General features: G+C 37.8%; 2 protein-coding genes across 2 annotated transcripts; one reads left to right on the top strand and one right to left on the bottom strand.

Annotated features, from left to right (window-relative positions):
- Positions 1–614: 614 nt before the first annotated feature.
- LOC109815841 (gamma-interferon-responsive lysosomal thiol protein) lies at positions 615–9,297 on the bottom strand. Its single transcript, XM_020380651.3, has 5 exons — positions 8,785–9,297; positions 3,084–3,149; positions 1,833–1,970; positions 1,074–1,166; positions 615–968 (listed from the first exon to the last, which is right to left on the bottom strand). The coding sequence occupies exons 1-5, from the start codon at positions 9,082–9,084 to the stop codon at positions 765–767; spliced, it is 801 nt and encodes a 266-aa protein (XP_020236240.1). The 5' UTR covers positions 9,085–9,297; the 3' UTR covers positions 615–764.
- A 1,315-nt stretch (positions 9,298–10,612) lies between these two features.
- Positions 10,613–15,937, top strand: LOC145956030 (uncharacterized). The gene has a single exon (XM_083071585.1). The coding sequence runs from the start codon at positions 10,613–10,615 to the stop codon at positions 15,935–15,937; it is 5,325 nt and encodes a 1,774-aa protein (XP_082927711.1).
- The last annotated feature ends 5,944 nt before the right edge of the window (positions 15,938–21,881 follow it).

The following is a 21,881-nucleotide window of genomic DNA, read 5'->3' as shown; positions in this document are numbered from 1 at the left end:
ATATTTGATGTTACTTTTTAAATAATATTACTAAGAAACTTTGGCTTTTGAGAATGATTTTTACACTTTTTGTTGGCAAAATTGTTTCTATGGAAGAGGTGGAATCTAAGATTCACGAATCATGAATTATAAGAAAAATTTACAATGACAAAAGTATAACATTATCTTAATTTAATATTTAATATAATAAAAATATTTGATTCTCAAATAACATTTATAAATATTTTTTTAAAATATTTACCATCAACCAAACATAATTTCGTCATGGTCGTAAATTATAATTGTTAAGATTTATGATTCTTGGACATACAAAAAACTTTCTACAAAACACCCCTAGAAAAAAAATTATTTTTTTAAAAATAATAATAATTTTCTCGGCTTACCTTATTTATTTTTTATTTTCTTAAAAGAACATATAAGTTGATAATGTCATGCTTAAATATATTTTTTTGTCTTTTAAACATATCTATTTTTATTTTAGTCTTTCGAAAACATTAAAATAATCCCCATAATATTTAATTTTTCTGGCATTATTCCCTTTTCGTTGCGAAATCGTCGTAACTAAAGAGTCGAGGACTAAAATGAATAAATAAAAACAGATTATAATAGAAGTATTTATAGGAACTAAACTAAAATTTATATAAGGTGATGATGCATCATCATATGAGAGTTTACAGCAACCGTTAACACGATTAAGGGAGAGAGAATTAAAATGGAGTTATAAATCATGAATCACTCTATTCAAATACTATATTCTAACTTCATCAATTTCTTGGGGATTTACTTCTTAATCCGGTGACCAATGGTAAGGTCAGATTTCTTGTTTCATCTACATAGCAAACAGGTTGAAAGGAATTAACGTTTTCCTTTGAGTCATAAGTTTTTGTGGAAAGTTGTGATCTACAAGCATTTGGTATCACATTGCCTTTGTAAGCCCTACAAATATAGGCCACAAAATTTCTGTAGTCCTGCAACCACAGGAAAAAGGCAAAGAGGTTAGATATATATTCATTTAGGTATAACTCATTTGGGTTGATTGTACACATTATTCTTTCATATATATCATCACAAACCTCTTGGAGTGCTTGGTTGTTGACAACCACCCATGGAACAAATCTGTGGGGAGGATTAAGCTGAGAAGTTTCCTTTGCAAATTTTTGGTCAATCTGATTGTTATGCATAAAAAAATAAAAAAATAAATAGTTTATATAATTAAAAAAAAAATCAAATTTACAACTTGATTGGACAAACTCGTTAAAGTTGCTCCAATTTTCTTCATATAAGCAACTCACTTTATCCTATTAAATGGGCTCATACATATCACCATAATTTTAAGTAATCCAATGAATTTTCATTCTAATGGAAATTTTTATCTACAAGTTGCTTAACTAAAAAATATTCTCTCTCTTTAACATCTTATATTTTTTCTCCTACACATACACAAGAACATTAAACAACTCTATAATTTTTTAAGTAATTTAAATCACAAACAAGATATCAAAATAATATTTACTCTATAATTAGTATTTTAAAATCACAAATAAGATATGAAAATAATATTTTATTGTTAAGTAGTGCTATTAAGAAAACTCTCATATATCAAACAGTTGCTCTTAATTAGTAGGTACACACTTTTAGAAAGAGTTTGTATAGACATGCACATTGAAGAATCAAAGCAACATGAAATTCACTTTTAGAAAGAAAAGTGTATGTTAGTCACATGAAAATTAGCCTCAAATTGCTTAAGCAAGAAAAGAGGTTGGTAAATGGCATTGGTGTGTATACATAGCAGTTGATGGAAATTAAGGAAAAAGAAACAAAAGAGTACTCACAGTTTTTCCATTGCCACTAGTATAGCAGTTAATAGGTGATGTGCCCAACCCAGTCATTTGGAAGCAGTTAACCCATTGGCTATGTCTCCCCTCTAAGGTTAGACGCTCCAAACACCGTATAAATTTGAAATGTTGTACCTGCAACTCAGTGCATCATAATTGCACTTATTATTACTTAACACCAACACATTACACTAGCATAGTGCATGCATCTATTTGACTTTTGTTTGCAATTCAAAATGTTGTGCATTATCCCCTTCACACTATGGCTATAGCAGTGACTAGCTAATTAGCATGTCCTATGACATCCATTATAAAATCATTGCACAATTAGCTAGTAAAATTAAACTATTGAGAAATTAATCCACAAACAAAACAGTGTACTAATATGGTTTAATATGTTGTATATAGTTCCATATACATTTTGAAAATTTTTAATTAAATCTTTAAATTAAAAGCATTTGTAATTGGATGATTCATCTTTGTAATTAATAAAATCGTTACAAATTTTTACTTTTGTAACAATTTAAAATCATCATCACAAATTAACTCCAGAGATTCGATTACAAAAAAAAATATATAAAAAAATGTCAAGAATCTAATTACAATTTTTTAAGTTTGAAAACTTAATTAAAAAATTAAAATATTAATTGATGTATTAAACTTATTAATACCTAGTTGATTTGTTTAATAGAACACAGAAGGTACTAAGAAAAATAAAAGACTTTAATTCACTTTCGATCCCTATATTTTTTCAAATGTGTAATTTTAGTCTTTTAAAAAATTTTATTACAAATTTAGTCTTCTTAATTTTTAAAATTAAGCAAAATTGGTCGACTATTAACATGTCATCTAAAATAAAATAAAAAATATTGATATGGGATGTGATATACTACCTAATAATTAATTAGTCACATATCAAAATAATAATATTAAAAATAAAAAATAAAATTATTTTAATAGATTATAAAATTTAATTAAAATAAAAAGAAATATAACATATATATATATGTTAAAAATAAGGTTGTTTCTTTTAAAAGTTGGTGTAACTAAGTAATTGTGGAATAATATCACTCACATTCCATATCAATGTTTTCTGTTTAAGTATTATGTTTATGGTACACTAACAATACTTAATTTTGAAAATTAAAAAATTTGTAATAAAGGAAATTATAGATTAAAATTAAACATTCTTAAAACTAGGAGAACAATAAAAAAAATAGATTTAAAAAATGCTTGTAGGAATTTTACCACATCAGGATAGATTGCAATAGCGCAGGCCTCGATCGTGTTTAGAAAGCATTCATCGTCTCCATGCTGCAAATTAAAGGAAGAAAAATTGCAAAATAATAAAATTAAATTATATTAAAAAAAAAAAAAAAAAGAGAAAGTAATAGCCATTTCATTTTGTGTGTGTGAATGAAATAGACATTTCATATGATACTAAAGAAACAATATTTTTCTTTAATTTGTATACACTGTTAGAATCAGCTTAATAATGGATGAAGAATCAAGATAGTATATGCATTATGCACAAAAAAATTGACTTTTTTTTTAATATATCAATTTTTTATTTATTTAAATAATCTGGGCTGGTTATTATTTACCTAAATAACCTACTTTGAAGCCCAAGTGAGAAATCGGTTACTGGGTAACCGATTTCTCAAAGGGATTTTGAATGGGATTTTTTTTTTCGTTTTTTTTTTCATATTTTGTAAAATAAAAAAATATATTCACTTTTTGATTTTCATATTTTTAAGAAATTATAATTAATTTTAAGAAATATATTTAATATTTAAATTAAATAATTTATAAAAGATAATAATTAATAATAAAATTAATATTATATTTATTTATAAATTATAATATTTCTGATTTTAAACTTTTTAAAAATAAATATAGTTAATTATAATTTTCAGAATTATATATAAAATTATAAAATTTTGTATAATATTTTAAAATTATGTTAAAAATAAATAAAATTTTAAAACTTATTTCTTATACTAAATTTTAGAATTATAAAATGAATTTTATTATTTAAATTAAATTTATTAATATAGAAAATTGAAAACTGTAATATAATAATAAATATATATTAAGTACACTAATTTTAACGTTACATCATTAAAATGAAAATAAATTAAAAAAAAGACACAATTTAAACAAACTTCAAACATAATAGATAAATAACATAAAACCTAAATCATATAACATTAGTTGTCTAACTTTATCGCTTGGTCAAGGTATTTTTCAATCACTTCCATCCCATGCAATAATCTAATATACGTCGTGGTAGCATACAATTCGAGACTTGTTAGGTCGTGCAGTTCTGTGAACAATGAAAACATACACTCCACATCTTCATCATCCCTAAGACGACACATTGTATATTTATATACACCATCGATACATGAATTTGGGTATCGGTAGTGAATATCTATGACAACTTTGTAATGAAGAAGATTAAGGTTATTATTAATAACCTGCTTAAGTTGCTGATAAGTCATCATGTTGCTTACCAGTAGGGTTTTAACCTTGTTGCTAAAAAATGTATCTCCATGCTCAATGGAAACAATTTGTCCATCATAGTAAACAGTGGCTGGAACAGTTAACGACTCCATTGATTGGATGTTTCAATCTGTTGCATTTTTTTAGCGTGTGTTTAGGGTTTATATAGAACTAAAGCAACCTAATGTGGACAAACACAAAGTCATTGGATTCCTGACGCTCTGCACAAAGCATTATTTTTCTGATGCTCTGGGACCAAGGCAATGACACTATGCACAAAACATTAATTTTTCTAACGCTCTAGGACAAAGCAATTGATGACACTCTGCACAAAGTCATTAATTTTTATGACGCTCTGGGACAAAGTAATTGATGACACTCTGCACAAAGTCAATAACTTTTCTAAAGCTCTGGGACAAAGAAATTGATGACACTCTGCACAAAGTCATTAATTTTTCTAACGCTCTAGGACAAAGTAATTGATAACATTGCACAAAGTCATTGGATTTCTTTATGCAATGAGACAAACTAATTCAAATTTTTTGCACTATATATACACTACATACGATCCAAGCCTAAACACACAAAAAAATATCAATTCTCTTCAGCTATTACACTCTTCAATTTCTTTGCTATTGTTTTTCAAGAATGTCTTCTTCATCTTCAACTATGTTGTGGAAACAACACCTCCATAGGTCAAATGAAACTCATCTTATGATAAGTTAATATATATTGCATAATGTTTACAACTAATATTATTCATTACTAACATTCCAATTCTACCATTTTCACAGACAAGTGATCAAGTGATTCAATCTTACTATCGTTCCAAGCCTACACTTGACCCAAGAATTGAGCATTTGTTGGAGGTTGCTGGCTTTGACGAGGTTGTGAAAATAAGACATTTTAAAATTGATGATTGTTTGATAACGTCTTTGGTGGAGAGGTGGAGACTTGAGACACATACTTTTCACCTCCCAGTTGATGAGTGCACGGTCACTTTAGAAGATGTGGCACTACAATTGAGTTTAAGGATCGACGGCAAACCAGTCACAGGACCAACTTTCTTTGACTAGGATGAATTGTGTTACGAGTTGTTAGGCTTCGTACCTTCAAAAAAGGAAGCTCTAGTTGGCTCAAGCATAAAACTAAAATGGTTAAGAGACCATACAATTGCACTACCAGATGAACTCACTGAACAACAATTGCACCAACATTGTAGGGCATATATCTTAGGGTTGATCAGTGGTGTCATTATGCCAGACAAGTCAGGTAACAAAATTCACTTAATGTATTTACCACTATTGGCTGACTTGGAACATGCAGTACAATATAGTTGGGGTTCTGCTTGTTTGGCACATTTGTACAGAGAAATGTGTAGGGCAATCTATCCATCGTCAAAGAAAATGGGTGGATGTTCTTTGCTTCTACAGTCTTGGGCTTGGTATCACATACCCTCCATCCAACCAAGAGTCCAACGGGATACTACATTTTCACTAGTATCGAGGTATGGATTAATTTTTATACCACTTTAATACATCGAACAACCAAAATTTTTTACCTAGAATTTTATCAATGTACAAATCTTTTAGGTGGTTAGGAAGAGGGCTAAGATTTTCAAGCACGCCCCATGGAGACTTACTTGGCTACAAATTAAGATATGACAATATGAACCATAACGAGGTAATACAATGTAAAATTCTCTCAAACATACTCTATTATACTCAATTGATTCATACCCTAAACATTTTTCTTTTTCAGTTTCTATGGATGCCATATAGGGAATTTCAATCCTCACTACCAACACGTGCTTTTAAGGATTCTAGAATATGGACTTCTTGTACTACTTTAACTTCATTTGCAGATGTAGTCTGGCATCAAAATGAGTCCAATTGCAATTTGGCTTATGGCAACCAATCCCTAATGAAGCTCATAATCTTGATAAAATGCACGAAATAGACATGAGAGGACATAGCGACACCAACTGGGCTGAACAACATGCAGACTGGATTTCTATTTGGAAAGACAGACGCAAACATGTTATTTTTGGGGAACCACTTCAGGGGCCTCTCCAACACACTCTTGAGTATTTGCAATGGTTTCATGCTGATTCTAAATTATTTCTTTGTAGCCAGTATTCTTCATCTCATGCATCCACTTCTAGTACACAACTTCCAACAACAACTGGAACAACATTCCCAATGGCTAGAGATAACCACCCACCTTATAGTGTGGAATAACATCCCCAGTCTAATCCACCATTTCATACGCACCATGAACAATTCATGTACACCCCACCATTAACAATAACTCCAACAGAGGACTTCATGAGCAATCTTTTCGGCGTCGACGTACACATGCCACAAAGTGCATATAATTACATGCAAAGCATGAATTTTCCTTCATTTTCTTCTTATCACTCTGAGGTCGGTGCAAGTGGTTTGTCAAATTCAGCCACTGATACTATTAATATAGAACATGATGAGGAGCAAGTTGAACCACAACAACCACACATTGGTCGTCAAAACCCAACAAGGAACCAACAACCTCCAAGGTGTGGAACTAGTGGGCATAGACATCATCAAAGTTGGATTGTAATTTCGTGGATTGTAATTCTGTTGTTATTCTTTTTTATTTGATCTCCTATTTTGTTGTTGTTATTTTGTTTTTATTTAAAGTTGTTAATCTCAATTAAAGTTTTTTTTATTTAAAGTTGTGATTTATCATAATTTTTTCATTTATTTAAATTTCTATTTAAAATTAATTTTATTAAATTTTATTCTTTATAATTTATTTTAAATAGATTTTTATAATCTAAAATAAAAACAAAAAATAAATAAATTTTTTAAAAATTCATTATAATTTTTTTAAAATCTGAATATTAAAAAATGAAAAAAAAAACAAATTTGAAAAAAAAAACCAAAAAATGTCCAAAAAATGAGAAAAAAAAACCCAAGTGAGAAATCGGTTAGTAACCGATTTCTCAAAGGAATTTTGAAAAAAAAAATTAAAAATCCTTTTGAAAAATCAATTACTGATTATTTGCGTAAATAATCTTGTGCCCAGGTTATTTAAATAAATAAAAAAAATTGATATATTTAAAAAAAATCCAAAAATTAGATTTGGATTGTTATTATGATTTTGACAGATAATTTTTTTGAATAAATTTATTATTCATTGTTGGAAAACCCAAATAAAAAAAATGATGATGAGAAGGCCAAAAATGATCAAGCCTGGTTTATAATGGTTATTTAAAAAAACATAATTTAATGGCTTAGAAAAACTAAATAACAGAGAAATAATAAAGACCCATTCTTTTGATTAAGAAACTGACATATCAATGATATCATGGTATCACAATTTTATTTTTTATTTTTTACTTTAACCTTAATAATTGACCAATTTGGTGGGTTGTTGAAGAATTCAATTTGGGTAACGAATGGACAACCACATTTATTAGGGTGTCAGTACCTTTAAATTGACATGTGTTACTGATCCCAGAAAATGACCTATCACTGTTACAACTTTATTCATTTGAACATCATAGATTCTACTTCTGGTTCCACCTATGTCCTAGAACCCAGTTTAAGAATAAAAACTAAATACATAAAAAAGAACCCTCTCATTAAAAGAATTTAAAAGATCGTAGTACACGATAAAAGAAGACAACAAGTAAAATGAATACCGGTAAAAAGGACTGTTCTTGAGTATCATATATTAAATTAATTAAAAATATTTATATGCATTTTCTTTTAGATATCGGGCACTTTGTTTAAAATTTAAAATTATTATAGAAAACGACTCTTAAAAAATTAATTTTTAGAAAAATAAGTTTTTTTTTAAATAGCTTTTTTCTTGTTAAAATACAATCTATACAAACAAATAAAAGAAATAGGGTTGATTGTATTTTTAGCTCCTCATTGTTTTTGTAAATTTCTATTTTAATCCCTCAAAAAATATTTGTCTGGTCAGTCTCTCAAAAAATTTGTTCTATTTTTAGTTTCCCATTTTTTTTGCTAACTTCTAGTTTTAGTCCTTCAAAAAATGCTTGACTGATTTTAATTTCTCAAAAACTGTTCCACTATATTCTTATTAAAAAAAACACAGGCTTATTGCGATCTCAACATAATTAAAATTTCATTTCAAGAATTTATATAATAAAGACATACTATCAAAGTAAAATTCTAGTTTTTAAATGAAAAATAATACTAAAACAAGAAATTGAGTCTAAATCTTATCTTTAAACTAATTGGTTTCTATAGGTGTTTAGTTTTAATACTAAAGACATCTAAGATATAATTTTAAAAAAAATAAAAAGCTTACACATCTCAAAACATAATTTTTGAACATGTTTCCAAACATGGTATTGATAGTAGAAGAGATTGAAGAACAAAACCAATGAAGAATGTGAAAAAGGAAGGAAAAGTGAAGACATGGAACTAACCTGACAAAAGACAGTGCCATCAGGTGCAATCCAAGCATTGCCCCAAGGAACCATTCTGAGGTTGACAATGGAGATGAGATCCGTTTGGAAGAGGGTCACGAGATGGTTCACTATGAAATCAGCACAATAGGGACACAAACTTTCGTAGTAGAGTGACACGGTTACCTTATTATTATTGTCATTTGAAGATGAAGATGAAGATGAGGGTGCAACCAAGAGCATGAGCAAGAGCAAAAGTGGGAGGAGGAGAAAGCAACAGAAGAAGAAGAATGAACGAGGAAGAAAAGGAGGCATTTTCATGTTTGTGTGGTTTGGAAATGGTAGACAATGCAAGAATATCTCAAGTTATTGCTTACTTCTTCTGTGAATCATTCAAAGGGTGTGGAAGGAACAAGGAAGGTATCTTCCCTCTCATGTGTGTCATATGTCTCATCTCGCTCCTGCAAACTCACAGTATCACTTTTCCTTTTCTAGAGGAAATTATCCAACAATTTTTATTTGAGTTTTTTTCACATAAAATAATGATGTAAAATAGTTTTAAGATGTGTTTGAGAAACTCATGAAAATTAGATTATTTTAATAATATTATATAATTAAGTGATTATTATTATTATTATCGATTATAATTGAAATAAAATTTTGTTTTATAAGTAATTTTAAGAAATTAATTTTGTTTAGATATAATTAAAAATAATATTTTGTGGTAAATTAACTTAAAAAATCTGCTGAGAATATAAGCTTTAATTTTTCAGTTTTATATAAACAACTTATTTTTCAAAAAAAAAAAAAAAAAGGTTTATGAATTTTAGCTAATTTTTGTAACAACTAATTCTTTTCTTCAAATTAAAAATACCTGAAAAGAACCCTAAGCGTGTGGTTTAGCGGTAGGGGTTGATCCACGCTTAAACAAGGTCAGGGGTTCGAATCCTGCCTTGTATATGCAGTCGCGTTAAATCTTGGGGCCAGCTATCTCACCCTTTAAGGTGTCTCCCTCCTAGCAAGGAGATTAATCACCACTATCAAAAGTGGATGAACCAAAAAAAAAAATACCTGAAAAGTTAGAAAATGTGAAAATTTGATATTAGATTTTTTTCAAACAACTAATTTTCTTTAAACACGTACTTAGAGAGTGTTTGAAAAAAAATGTTAAAATTGGATTATTTTAATAATCAATTATGTGAATAATTAATTATTATTATTATTATTATTATTATTATTGAAATGGGTAATTTTCGTTTGAATAAATTTACTAAAAAGTGAATTTGAGGTGTTTAATTCCCTTTAGATACAATTTATTTTCTGTACTAGCAAGGCCATTCGGCCACCTAGCTCGGCCAATCGGCTATCTGGTTCGGCCATTCGGCCACGTGGTAACCGAAACCCAATCGGCACCCGAATGTCCGAACCAGGAAGCCGATTGGCATTCGGCCACCAGATAATCTATAACCCCGGGTTCCCACTAATAAGGAGATAATCAAGGATTAAGAGTTAAGCACACCAGTAAGCCGATTAGAGGCGTATTACCTAATCCGGTAATCACGTCCCAAGGCCCATGGGAATCCGGGCCCATAAATGTCAGTATAAATAGCTCTTGTCACGAGGTAAGGTTACTGTTCATTAATTGCCATCGATATCTGCGCTTTGTCCTGACTTGAGCGTCGGAGTGCCTTTTGCAGGTACCTCCCCCACACCGGAATATTGGTTCGGAGCACTCGTTCGGCCCTCAGAATACGAAAGGATTATTGGTGTATCCTTTAGACAGGTACATTTTGGCGCCCACCGTGGGGCCGAACCGAAACGATTCTAAAAGATCAACTGAGCGAAAGCAATGGCGATAACTAGGAGAACGAACATGGAAGAACATCAAACCGAAGAAGAAGAGCACGTGGAAGTGGTAGATGAAACTGATCTTTCGGAGACTGTTCGACTGATGAAGCGAGAGATGGAGAAAATGAAGCAGCAGCGAGAAAAGGATGCGAGGGAGCTTTCAGCCTTGAGAGCCGAGAATGAGGCGTTGAGAAATCAAGATTCATCGTGGAAACCTACTCAGGCTACTAACACGCAAACCCAGGGGTCATATCAATCCCAGGCAGTACACACCTCGGCCCCTCATGCCTCGGCGGTGGCACCTCAAAAATTCCCTTCGGTCATACCAACAGTAGGCCGACCCACAGATTTGGCAACTATCGGATCGCACCGACACCCATTCACTTCATCCATCATGCAACTCTCTTTGATGGACAATTGGAAATCTTTACCTATTGATAAGTATGATGGTACCACTGACCCTGATGAACATCTCGATGTTTTCCTTACGCAGGTAACCTTGAGCACTACGGACGACGCTGCCTTATGTCGTATCTTCCCAACGTCTCTCAAAGGTAGGGCCTTGAGTTGGTTCACCCGACTACCTCCCAATTCAATCGATTCTTTCAGCACCTTGTCGTCACAGTTCACTATCCAGTTCGCGACAAGCCGTCCCCATAGCTTGACCTCTCTGTCACTAGTCAGCCTTCGGCAAGACAAGAAGGAGACGCTTCGTGCGTTCATGGATCGGTTCAATAAGGCAGCCCTAGAAATTCGAGACCTCAACCCGGCCGTAGCGCTTCATCATCTGACCACAGCGCTAAAGCCGGGGCCATTCGTCAATAGCCTTTGCAAGAAACCTCCTACAGATATTAACGACCTGCGAAGAAGAGCAGATAAATATATGCAGATGGAGGAGTTGGCCGAGTTCCGAAATCAAGCCCGAGTTGAACCGTCGGGAAAGCCCGAAAAACCGGCGGAACCATCCTATCGGGGGCGAGGTAAGGAGATCACACTTCAGGATCGGCCAACGCGGGGTCCGAAGTACACTCACTACACTCCACTCAATGCAAGCCGCGCTGCAGTTCTTGAACAAGCTCTAACATCGGAGGTTCTGGCCGTCCCAAAAAGAGCTGCCACGCCACCGCGCGCCGATACTAGTAAATCTTGTCGGTACCATCGCAATAGGGGGCACTCTACCGAAGAGTGTGCGGCCCTCAGAGACAAAATTGAAGATTTAATCAAGCAAGGGCAGCTTCATAAGTTCGTGGATCGGTCTGATTCGCAACGCCAACGTCAACCTAGACATGACCCACCTCGGCAAAATCGCGCCGATAGACCTCGCCGCGAGCGAAGCAGATCACGTGAGAGAAAAGATGAGCCGACATCTTCCCATAGGCGAGTCATCAACACCATCGCGGGGGGATTTGCGGGAGGAGGTTCAACCTCTTCGGCGCAAAAGAGGCATTTACGCGCCGTCCGGTCGGTCAATATGGTCAGTCGGCAACCTGTTCGAAGATTACCCGCTATAACCTTCACTGACGCTGACTTCCAAGGGATCGATCCCATACAAGACGATCCAATGGTAATTAGTGTTGAAATCCACAATTGCATAATCAAGAAAACCTTGGTGGATCAGGGCAGTTCGGCCGACATTTTGTACTGGAATACCTTCAAGCAGTTGGGGATCTCAGAAAAAGAACTCATGCCATACGATGATCCCTTGGTTGGATTCTCGGGAGAAAGAGTCAGTACCAAGGGGTACATTAAGCTTTTCACTCGCTTCGGTGTCAACGAGCAAGAGTACAAGGAAATCCAAGTTAAGTACATAGTGGTACATGCTAATACTTCCTACAACATTCTCCTCGGTCGGCCGTCATTGAATAGGTTGGGAGCTATTGTCTCAACACCACATCTCGCAATGAAATTTCCATCCGACAAGGGAAAAATTCTTACAATGCATGCCGACCAAAAGGCAGCTCGAGAATGTTACTTCGCTAGTTTGCGAGTAGCCCCCGTGGAAGAAAAGCAATCGAAGTCAAGGAGAGTTCACGTGGTAAACCCTATGGTAGCAGATAAATCCTCGGCATGGGACTTGGATCCAAGAATGAATGCAGACGAGCGAATGGAGTCAATAGAAGAAAAAGTTGCAGTCCGGATCGGCCCCGATACATCGCAAGTCACGTACTTGGGAGCCGGATTATCTGAATCAGATCGCCGTGCGTTAAGCAAGGTCATTCAGAAGCACGGAGATCTTTTTGCATGGATCCCCTCAGATATGCCAGGCATCGATCCTAAGGTTATGTGCCACAAGCTCTCTGTTTGCCGAGAGGCCAAGCCTATAGCCCAACGAAAAAGGAAGATGGGCACCGAAAGGAAACTAGCGGTTGAAAATGAAGTGGCCAAACTACTTGAAGCGAGGTTCATCCGGGAAGTACAATACACAACATGGCTTGCTAACGTAGTTATGGTCAAAAAACCAAACGGAAAATGGCGAATGTGCACGGATTACACCAACCTGAACAAAGCCTGCCCAAAGGATGCTTATCCTTTGCCCAACATTGATCGTCTGGTTGATGGTGCCTCGGGGCACAACATGTTGACATTTCTCGATGCCTATTCAGGATATAATCAGATCCAAATGCACCCACAGGATGAGGAGAAGACGGCTTTTATCACCGACTCGGCTAACTATTGTTATCGAGTAATGCCATTCGGCCTTAAGAACGCCGGTGCAACGTATCAACGACTTATGAACAAAATATTCAAAAGTCAGATCGGCAAAAATATGGAGGTTTATGTGGACAATATGGTTGTCAAATCCAATAACCTTAATCATCACATCACAGACTTGAGTGAGATCTTCCACCAAATTCGGCATTATAACATGAGACTCAATCCAGAAAAGTGCGTCTTCGGAGTCGCAGGCGGCAAATTCCTTGGCTTCATGCTTTCGGCCAGAGGCATTGAAGCCAACCCTGATAAGTGCCGAGCCGTGATCGAAATGCGAAGTCCTCAAAGTGTCAAAGAAGTACAACGATTGGCTGGTCGGCTTACAGCTCTGTCAAGGTTTCTCCCATGCCTCACAGAAGTAGCAAAACCAATCTTGAAACTTCTAAGAAGAACAAAGAAATTCGCATGGCCCGAAGAGTGTGAAACGGCTTTTCAAGCGTTGAAGTTGCGTCTCGGAACGCCCCCAATACTCTCTAAGCCCGACCCATCATCGGCCCTTGTGGTATACCTGTGTGTCTCCCAGGAAGCCATTAGCTCAGTCCTGATACAAGAAAAAGAAACTCAAGTGCCCATTTATTTTATCAGTCGCATGTTGCAAGACTCGGAGAGTCGGTACCAATTACTTGAAAAAGTGGCACTCGGATTGGTTCACACTGCTCGGAGATTGCGGCAATATTTCCAGGGACATAAGATTGTGGTTCGAACTGACTGCCCTATCGCTAAGGTCTTACGGAAACCCGAGCTCGCAGGCCGGATGATGGCATGGTCCGTTGAACTGTCGGAGTTTGACATATCGTTCGAGCCAAGGGGGCCGATTAAATCACAACACTGGGCTGAGTTCATTAATGAGTTGAAACCTAGTGGTCAATTCCAAAGCGATCAATGGACAATGCACGTTGATGGCTCTTCGAACAACGTTGGCAGCGGGGCAGGCATAATTCTTGAAGGACCAAAGGGGATTATCCTTGAGCAGTCAATGCACTTCGGATTCCGAGCCTCCAACAATCAGGCCGAATACGAGGCGCTATTAGCAGGGCTAAGATTGGCAGATGATATTGGGGTTCGGCGTTTAATTCGCCAGACAGATTCACAGATTGTGTCGGAGCAAGTTAACAATCACTTTCAAGTAAAGGATCCCAACCTGCTCCGTTATTATCACCTCTTCCACAACATGTGCTCCAAGTTCGATGAAATACAAGTACGACACACGCCAAGAGAAAACAATGAACGCGCCGATCAACTAGCCAGGTTAGCAAGCAGTTCCAGAAAACCAGGTCAGCTAAGAACTACCTTGCACCTAGAATTACCCACTCCAAGCACCGCTATGACCGATAGCATGGTGGTAGAAGAAACAGGATCAGAATCACCCGATACATCTTGGATGACCGAAATTCTTAATTTCATTCTCCATGGCAAGGAACCGGATGAACCTTTATCCGCTAAAAACCTACGGACTAAATCTGCTAGATATTCGGTCATAGGAGGACAATTGTACCGGAGGGGTTTCTCAACCCCGTTACTCAAATGTGTAGACTCGGCACAATCTGATTATGTATTACGGGAGATTCATCAAGGCATTTGTGGATCACATTCGGGTGGACGAACCCTCGCAGCAAAAGTGTTAAGGGCAGGTTATTATTGGCCAACCATCAAAAGTGATTATGCACAATTCGTCAAAAAATGCATTCAATGTCAAAAGCATGGAAATTTGATCCACGCCTCGGCAGAACAACTTCATACTATCAGCTCGCCTTGGCCATTCGCTCTGTGGGGCATGGACTTGCTCGGCCCATTCCCCATAGCCAAGGGCCAGTGCAAATTCTTGTTGGTGGCAGTTGATTACTTTACAAAGTGGATTGAGGCCGAGCCACTTGCTACCATTACGGCAAGTAATGTTCAGAAGTTTCTTTGGAAGAACATTATTACGCGTTTCGGAATACCATACGCCATCATCACTGACAATGGACTCCAGTTTACAGATCGCAAGCTCAACAAGTTTGTGGAAGACTTGGGTATTCGACACCGCTTCACCTCAGTCGAACACCCACAATCAAATGGGCAAGCTGAAGCAGCGAATAAGGTTATTCTTGGTGAGTTGAAGAAACGCTTAGGCGACGCCAAAGGAGCTTGGATCGAAGAGTTGCTGGAGGTCCTATGGGCCTATCGGTGCACACCACAGTCAACAACAAAAGAAACTCCTTTTCGGCTAACGTATGGTACGGATGCTATGATTCCTGTTGAAGTGGGAGAGCCATCGTTTCGGAGGCAATATTTCAATGAAGACAGCAATGAGGCATCCCTCCGGGCCGAAATCGACATGGTCGATGAAGTTCGTACCCAAGCTCAGATTATGGTGGAAGCTTGCAAACAGCGAATGGCAAGGCGATTCAACTCATCACTCGTCAAGAGGGAGTTTCAGATAGGAGACCTCGTGTGGAGGGTTCAAGGGTCGGCAAGACGCAATCCTAGGGAAGGCAAGCTGGCGGCTAATTGGGACGGCCCGTTTCGTATTCGCCATAACCTTGACAATGGAGCATATAAGCTCGAGGAACTGTCGGGCAAGGTCGTTCCAAGAACATGGAATTCGTCTCACCTGAAAGTGTATTTTAGCTAGGTTTTTGAATTCAAACATTGTAATCACAACATATCTTCTCGGTGCACTCTTTTCCTTATCGGTCTTTTTTCCCCTTACAAAAAAGTGAAAAGGGGTTTTGGCCGATAAGGTTTTTAACGAGGCACCTATTAATGAGAAGCAGCTTAACTCAACACGTTTTATCTTCCACTGATTACAATAAGGCTTCCCTCCCGAATGACCCCATTCGGCCAAGGATGTGCCTTCGGAATCGCACAATAAGGCTTCCCTCCCGAATGACCCCATTTGGCCAAGGATGTGCCTTCGGAATCGCACAATAAGGCTTCCCTCCCGAATGACCCCATTCGGCCAAGGATGTGCCTTCGGAAACGCGCAACAAGGCTTCCCTCCCGAATGACCCCATTCGGCCAAGGATGTGCCTTCGGAATCACGCAAAAAGGCTTCCCTCCCGAATAACCCATTCGGCTAAGGACGTGCCTTCGAAATCACGCAAAAAGGCTTCCCTCCCGAATACCCATTCGGCTAAGGACGTGCCTTCGGAATCACGCAAAAAGGCTTCCCTCCCGAATACCCATTCGGCTAAGGACGTGCCTTCGGAATCACGCAAAAAGGCTTCCCTCCCGAATAACCCATTCGGCTAAGGACGTGCCTTCGGGATCACGCAAAAAGGCTTCCCTCCCGAATAACCCATTCGGCCAAGGACGTGCCTTCGAAATGACAACACAAGCACAGTAATCCGAGTGAACACACTCGGCATTGCTCAAAAAGCTACGCAATCCGAGTGAACCCACTCGGCATTGCCAAAAAAGGCAAGTAATCCGAGTGAACCCACTCGGCATTGCTAAAAAAGACAAGTAATCCGAGTGAACCCACTCGGCATTTCTCAAAAAGCTAAGCAATCCGAGTGAACCCACTCGGCATTGCTCAACAAGCCAAGCAATCCGAGTGAACCCACTCGGTATTGCTCAAAAAGTCAAGCAATCCGAGTGAACCCACTCGTCATTGCTCAACAAGCCAAGCACTCCGAGTGAACCCACTCGGTATTGCTCAAAAAGTCAAGCAATCCGAGTGAACCCACTCGTCATTGCTCAACAAGCCAAGCACTCCGAGTGAACCCACTCGGTATTGCTCAAAAAGTCAAGTAATCCGAGTGAACCCACTCGGCATTGCTCAAAAAAGGCAAGTAATCCGAGTGAACCCACTCGGCATTGCTCAAGAAGCTAAGCAATCCGAGTGAACCCACTCGGCATTGCTCAAAAAAGGCAAGTAATCCGAGTGAACCCACTCGGCATCGCTAAAAAAGCAAAGCAATCCGAGTGAACCCACTCGGCATTGCTAAAAAAGACAAGTAATCCGAGTGAACCCACTCGGCATTTCTCAAAAAGCTAAGCAATCCGAGTAAACCCACTCGGCATTGCTCAACAAGCCAAGCAATCCGAGTGAACCCACTCGGTATTGCTCAAAAAGTCAAGCAATCCGAGTGAACCCACTCGGCAAAATATTTCGGTGAATGCACTTGGCATTGCTCATCCTGAAAGCAAATAAAGTCGAAAGCAAGTAAAAGCGAAAGCAAGTAAAGCCGAAATGAAGTTATAAATTCGAAGTGTTTTCATTAATAAGCATTAAACACTATTGAACACGGCTACAAGCAAAGTAAAAAATTAAAATTCCAACGACTACTAGGCTCTATCGGCCTTTCATACAAAAAAGGAAGAACAAGTCCCCTACATGACTACTCCTCGGCATTGTTCTCATCATCCACTTGCGCCTCCGGCTCGGCATTCTGCTCCGGTCGCGACTGGTGGATTTCAGTCTCACCATCCGAACCGTCCTGCGTCTCCTCGGCCTCAGGATCCTCTGTCGGCACATCACTATCAGGAACGGCCCCCGGGGGCATGTCTTGAAATGACATGAACGACCCTTGGTAAAAGTCTTTCGACATGTCAAATTCAAAACCCTCCTCGAAACGGCCGAACTGTTGTGCTTGCCGAAGAGCATGGCGAAACCCAGCTTCATGTTGGGCAACAATCCGCTCCTTGGCCTGTTCCTTCACCCTGCTCAGTTCCGCCTCGGCTTCCTCCAGGCGACGCTTCTCTTCGTTCGCAGCCTTTTGCATATCTAGCCGAAGAGTGTCGTTATTGCGCCGTTGCACATCTAGCTCGGCCGCGAGTTGCCGATTCCTTTGTTGAGCATCCTCGGCGGTCGCCACAGCCTCGGCCATTTCCCTTTCGGCATTCTCTACCCTTCGCCTCAGTTGCACTAACTCACCAATGGGCTCCATCATGAGATGTTGTGCGAGTGCTAACGACCGAGCCTGCACCTCACAAAAGTACTTCCATTTGGCTACGGCATCATATTGGCCTAAGAACTCGCGCCCTTGTTCAGAAACGGCATGTGGCCGAACCAGCGATTCAGCAGTCACTTCTTCACTCAGAAAGTTCCTAGACATAATCATGGGGGGCACGCATATGGTCGTCCCACCCGGCGAAGACGAAGCATGTTTAGCTTTCTTTGTTTTTTCAGGCCGCTCCTCATTGTTCTTTCGTTTCGGCCCTTCCTGAACCACCTCTTTCCCCTTCTTGACCTTCTTCCGCTTCCGTTCCGGAGTAGGGGGCACTCGGTTGTCTTGGTTCGGACCTGGTACGTGTGCAACGGCCGAGCTGCCTACGATCCCCGATGCTCGAGCTTGCTGAATCCGACCGGCCAGAAGGTCGCGGATGTTGAACTCATCGGCACCACTCGTCACCATGATTCCTGCACAAACAAACAAGTGAACATCAATATGATTTTACCTAAAGGCCGAAACAGGAAAGTCACGCACCTATCAAGTCATCTCCCCATCGGGAGGATTCGACCACATTTATTAGCGACCTAGTCGGCAAGCGCCTAGGGAGTCGAAGCAAAAACTGTAAATTCCGCTGCTCTTCGGCCGTGAGCAGCTCATTCGGCACCACATCATACGGCCGAGGGGCACGCGTCCAGTACAAGGGAAACAGGCTCCTCCCATCGGTCCCGAAGAAGAAACGTCTCCCATTAGGCCGAATGGTCACCCGAAAAAATCCAGCTTTGAAATTCTTGTAAGATGAGGTAAAACTATCCAAAAGCAGCCGATCCGCCACACGGCTAAGGGAAACCCATTTGGCTAAATCTGATGGTCGAGACGAATAAAACGAAAGAAAAAGTAGAGGAGAAGGTTTAATCGCCAAGCACATGCACAAGTGTTTGAACCCTTGCAGCTGGGCCCAGCTGTTCGGATGTAGCTGTGTTGGAGCCACGTTCAAGACTCTCAAAACCCCCATGGTGAATGTGTCGAACGGCAGTTTCACCTTCAAGTCTCGAAGAAGACAATCGTACACATAGAAAGATGCCATGCTCTCGGCCTCTTTGTTTAAGCACACCATGTCGGGATTCGGAAATGCGTCGTTTCGGCACGAACGAATCCCAATCGGATACGGGTCTTCTTCGGCACTAAATCGAAGGCATTTGGTATAAGATAACAAGTTGGTAATCATGTCTGTGTCTCGGTAGCGTGAATAATACGAGGTAACCTCCCCGTTCACCCATTCGTAATCAAGTACCTCAGACGGCCCATATCTTTGCCGATTCGAGATACGCTTAGTTTTAAAGGGCATCTCTGCACTCCCACTAGTTGAAACCTCTTCGGACGCACCTGTATTTCCATCAGACCTATCCGCGTTCGGCCCCGAATCTTCAGACGACGACCCCTCAGATGATGATGGCCGAGCCACACTAGCCGAAGAGCTTTCGGAGGAAATAGCCATGTGATGAGACTCACCAAAAATCTAAATTCAAGATGGTCACTCGGCGTACGTCGTTTAGCCCGTAAACTTGCTCGGATGACACTGTTCGGCTGCGAGTAGTAAGCGTGAGAGGCCCTACCACACATCACTATATATAGCAAGGGAGAGGGGCGGGAAAATTCAAAATATTTGAAATGGTGTAACCGCCAGATCTTCGCGATCCAACGATGGATATCCATCCGACCCTTCGATTTCCCACATCACCCTTCGAACCCTATTTTTGTACCCTTGCCAAAGGTATACCTTCCGCAAGGCTAGGGGGCAAGTGTACTAGCAAGGCCATTCGGCCACCTAGCTCGGCCAATCGGCTATCTGGTTCGGCCATTCGGCCACGTGGTAACCGAAACCCAATCGGCACCCGAATGTCCGAACCAGGAAGCCGATTGGCATTCGGCCACCAGATAATCTATAACCCCGGGTTCCCACTAATAAGGAGATAATCAAGGATTAAGAGTTAAGCACACCAGTAAGCCGATTAGAGGCGTATTACCTAATCCGGTAATCACGTCCCAAGGCCCATGGGAATCCGGGCCCATAAATGTCAGTATAAATAGCTCTTGTCACGAGGTAAGGTTACTGTTCATTAATTGCCATCGATATCTGCGCTTTGTCCTGACTTGAGCGTCGGAGTGCCTTTTGCAGGTACCTCCCCCACACCGGAATATTGGTTCGGAGCACTCGTTCGGCCCTCAGAATACGAAAGGATTATTGGTGTATCCTTTAGACAGGTACATTTTCATATTATTATGAAGTAAATTTGTTGTGAGAAAAATAAAGCTGATGAAAAATAATCATAAGTTTCAAATTTTTAAATTAAAGAAAACTTATTTTCAGAAAAAAAAAACTATAAATTTAAACCACTGTCCCAAACAATTTTTTTCCTATCAAATAATGAAACTCTTTTCTTTTGAAATAGCTGAAATCATGGAAAATAGTTTTTCAAAACATGTACTTTCATTCTCAATTAATTAGACATTACTATTGGTATGTTTTTTTTATTTACTTATAATAAAAATTAATAAATTCATTTTTTTCATAATTAAATGCCTGGAGCAATATGATGAATTAAATTATAAAAGTGTTAAAAAATATATATTTATATAAAAACTAAACCTGGTATGTGAATGTTATATGTGCTTTAAATTGTTGATTGGGAATCGGTGGATAATTTAAAGGCAAGGTCAAAGTGGGTGAATGACGTAAGGGTTGACAGATTAAGTTTCTTATATTATTTATTTTTCTTTAATTTACAAAATTACAATACTTAAATCAAATATTTTACATACAAAACTTGATCGTATTCTTATACTCGACTCAATGTAGATACAAAAATTGAGTTTATGTACTCAATGATTAATTTAGAATCATTTAAAAAAAAGTTATATTCTTATTAATTCGCTTCCATCAATCTGTTTCATGGACTTTTGTAATGGGATATATCACCTTTTCATTCTTTCTTGCTTTCACTTTTTGCAGTTATAAATAAGTTTCAGTCTACAAAACAAAATTACAACATTAAATATTAGATTCGTAATATGATGTTTAAAATGATTATCACTTAACCTTACAATATTTAAAATATCATAAATATATTTTTGTAACGCCTAATTTATATAATATTAAATATATATTCTTTATCATAATTATATTATTAATAATATTTTTCATAAAGATAGAGAAAATTTTGTAAACTTATTTATATATAGTTAGTTCATATTTACATTACATATTATTCTAAAAATAATTACAATAATGTACTATTTTACATATTATTTATTTCTTCCACTTATACTACAATAGTTACACTGATGGTGAAAATAAATTTATAATTGGACTAGTATGGTTGGCAGATAAAGAAATTACTATAATAGGTCCATCAATAATAGTGGATTTTTCTTGGTCGAAAAAAAATGAAGATAATCATATGCCTTGAAATGTAACAGAGTTGGAAACAGTATCCACATCTCAATTCCCTCCACGGAAGACAGTAGTAATAACAACTATAAAAAGACATAGAATCGTAAGTAGATCCATCTATTTTGTAATATATTTAATTTTAAAAAACAAAGAAAAATGAGGAGTGAGAACAAATATCCAATAAACACAAATAATTAATAGAATGTACAGAATTATTTATAATCAAT

The sequence above is a fragment of the Cajanus cajan genome, chromosome 3 (assembly GCF_000230855.2).
Source record: "Cajanus cajan strain Asha chromosome 3, NIPB_CcT2T_4, whole genome shotgun sequence".
In the NCBI taxonomy this organism is placed as follows: Eukaryota; Viridiplantae; Streptophyta; class Magnoliopsida; order Fabales; family Fabaceae; genus Cajanus; species Cajanus cajan.
The sequence above is the reverse complement of the archived record's forward strand: the minus strand, read 5'-3'. Positions and strand labels throughout refer to the sequence as shown.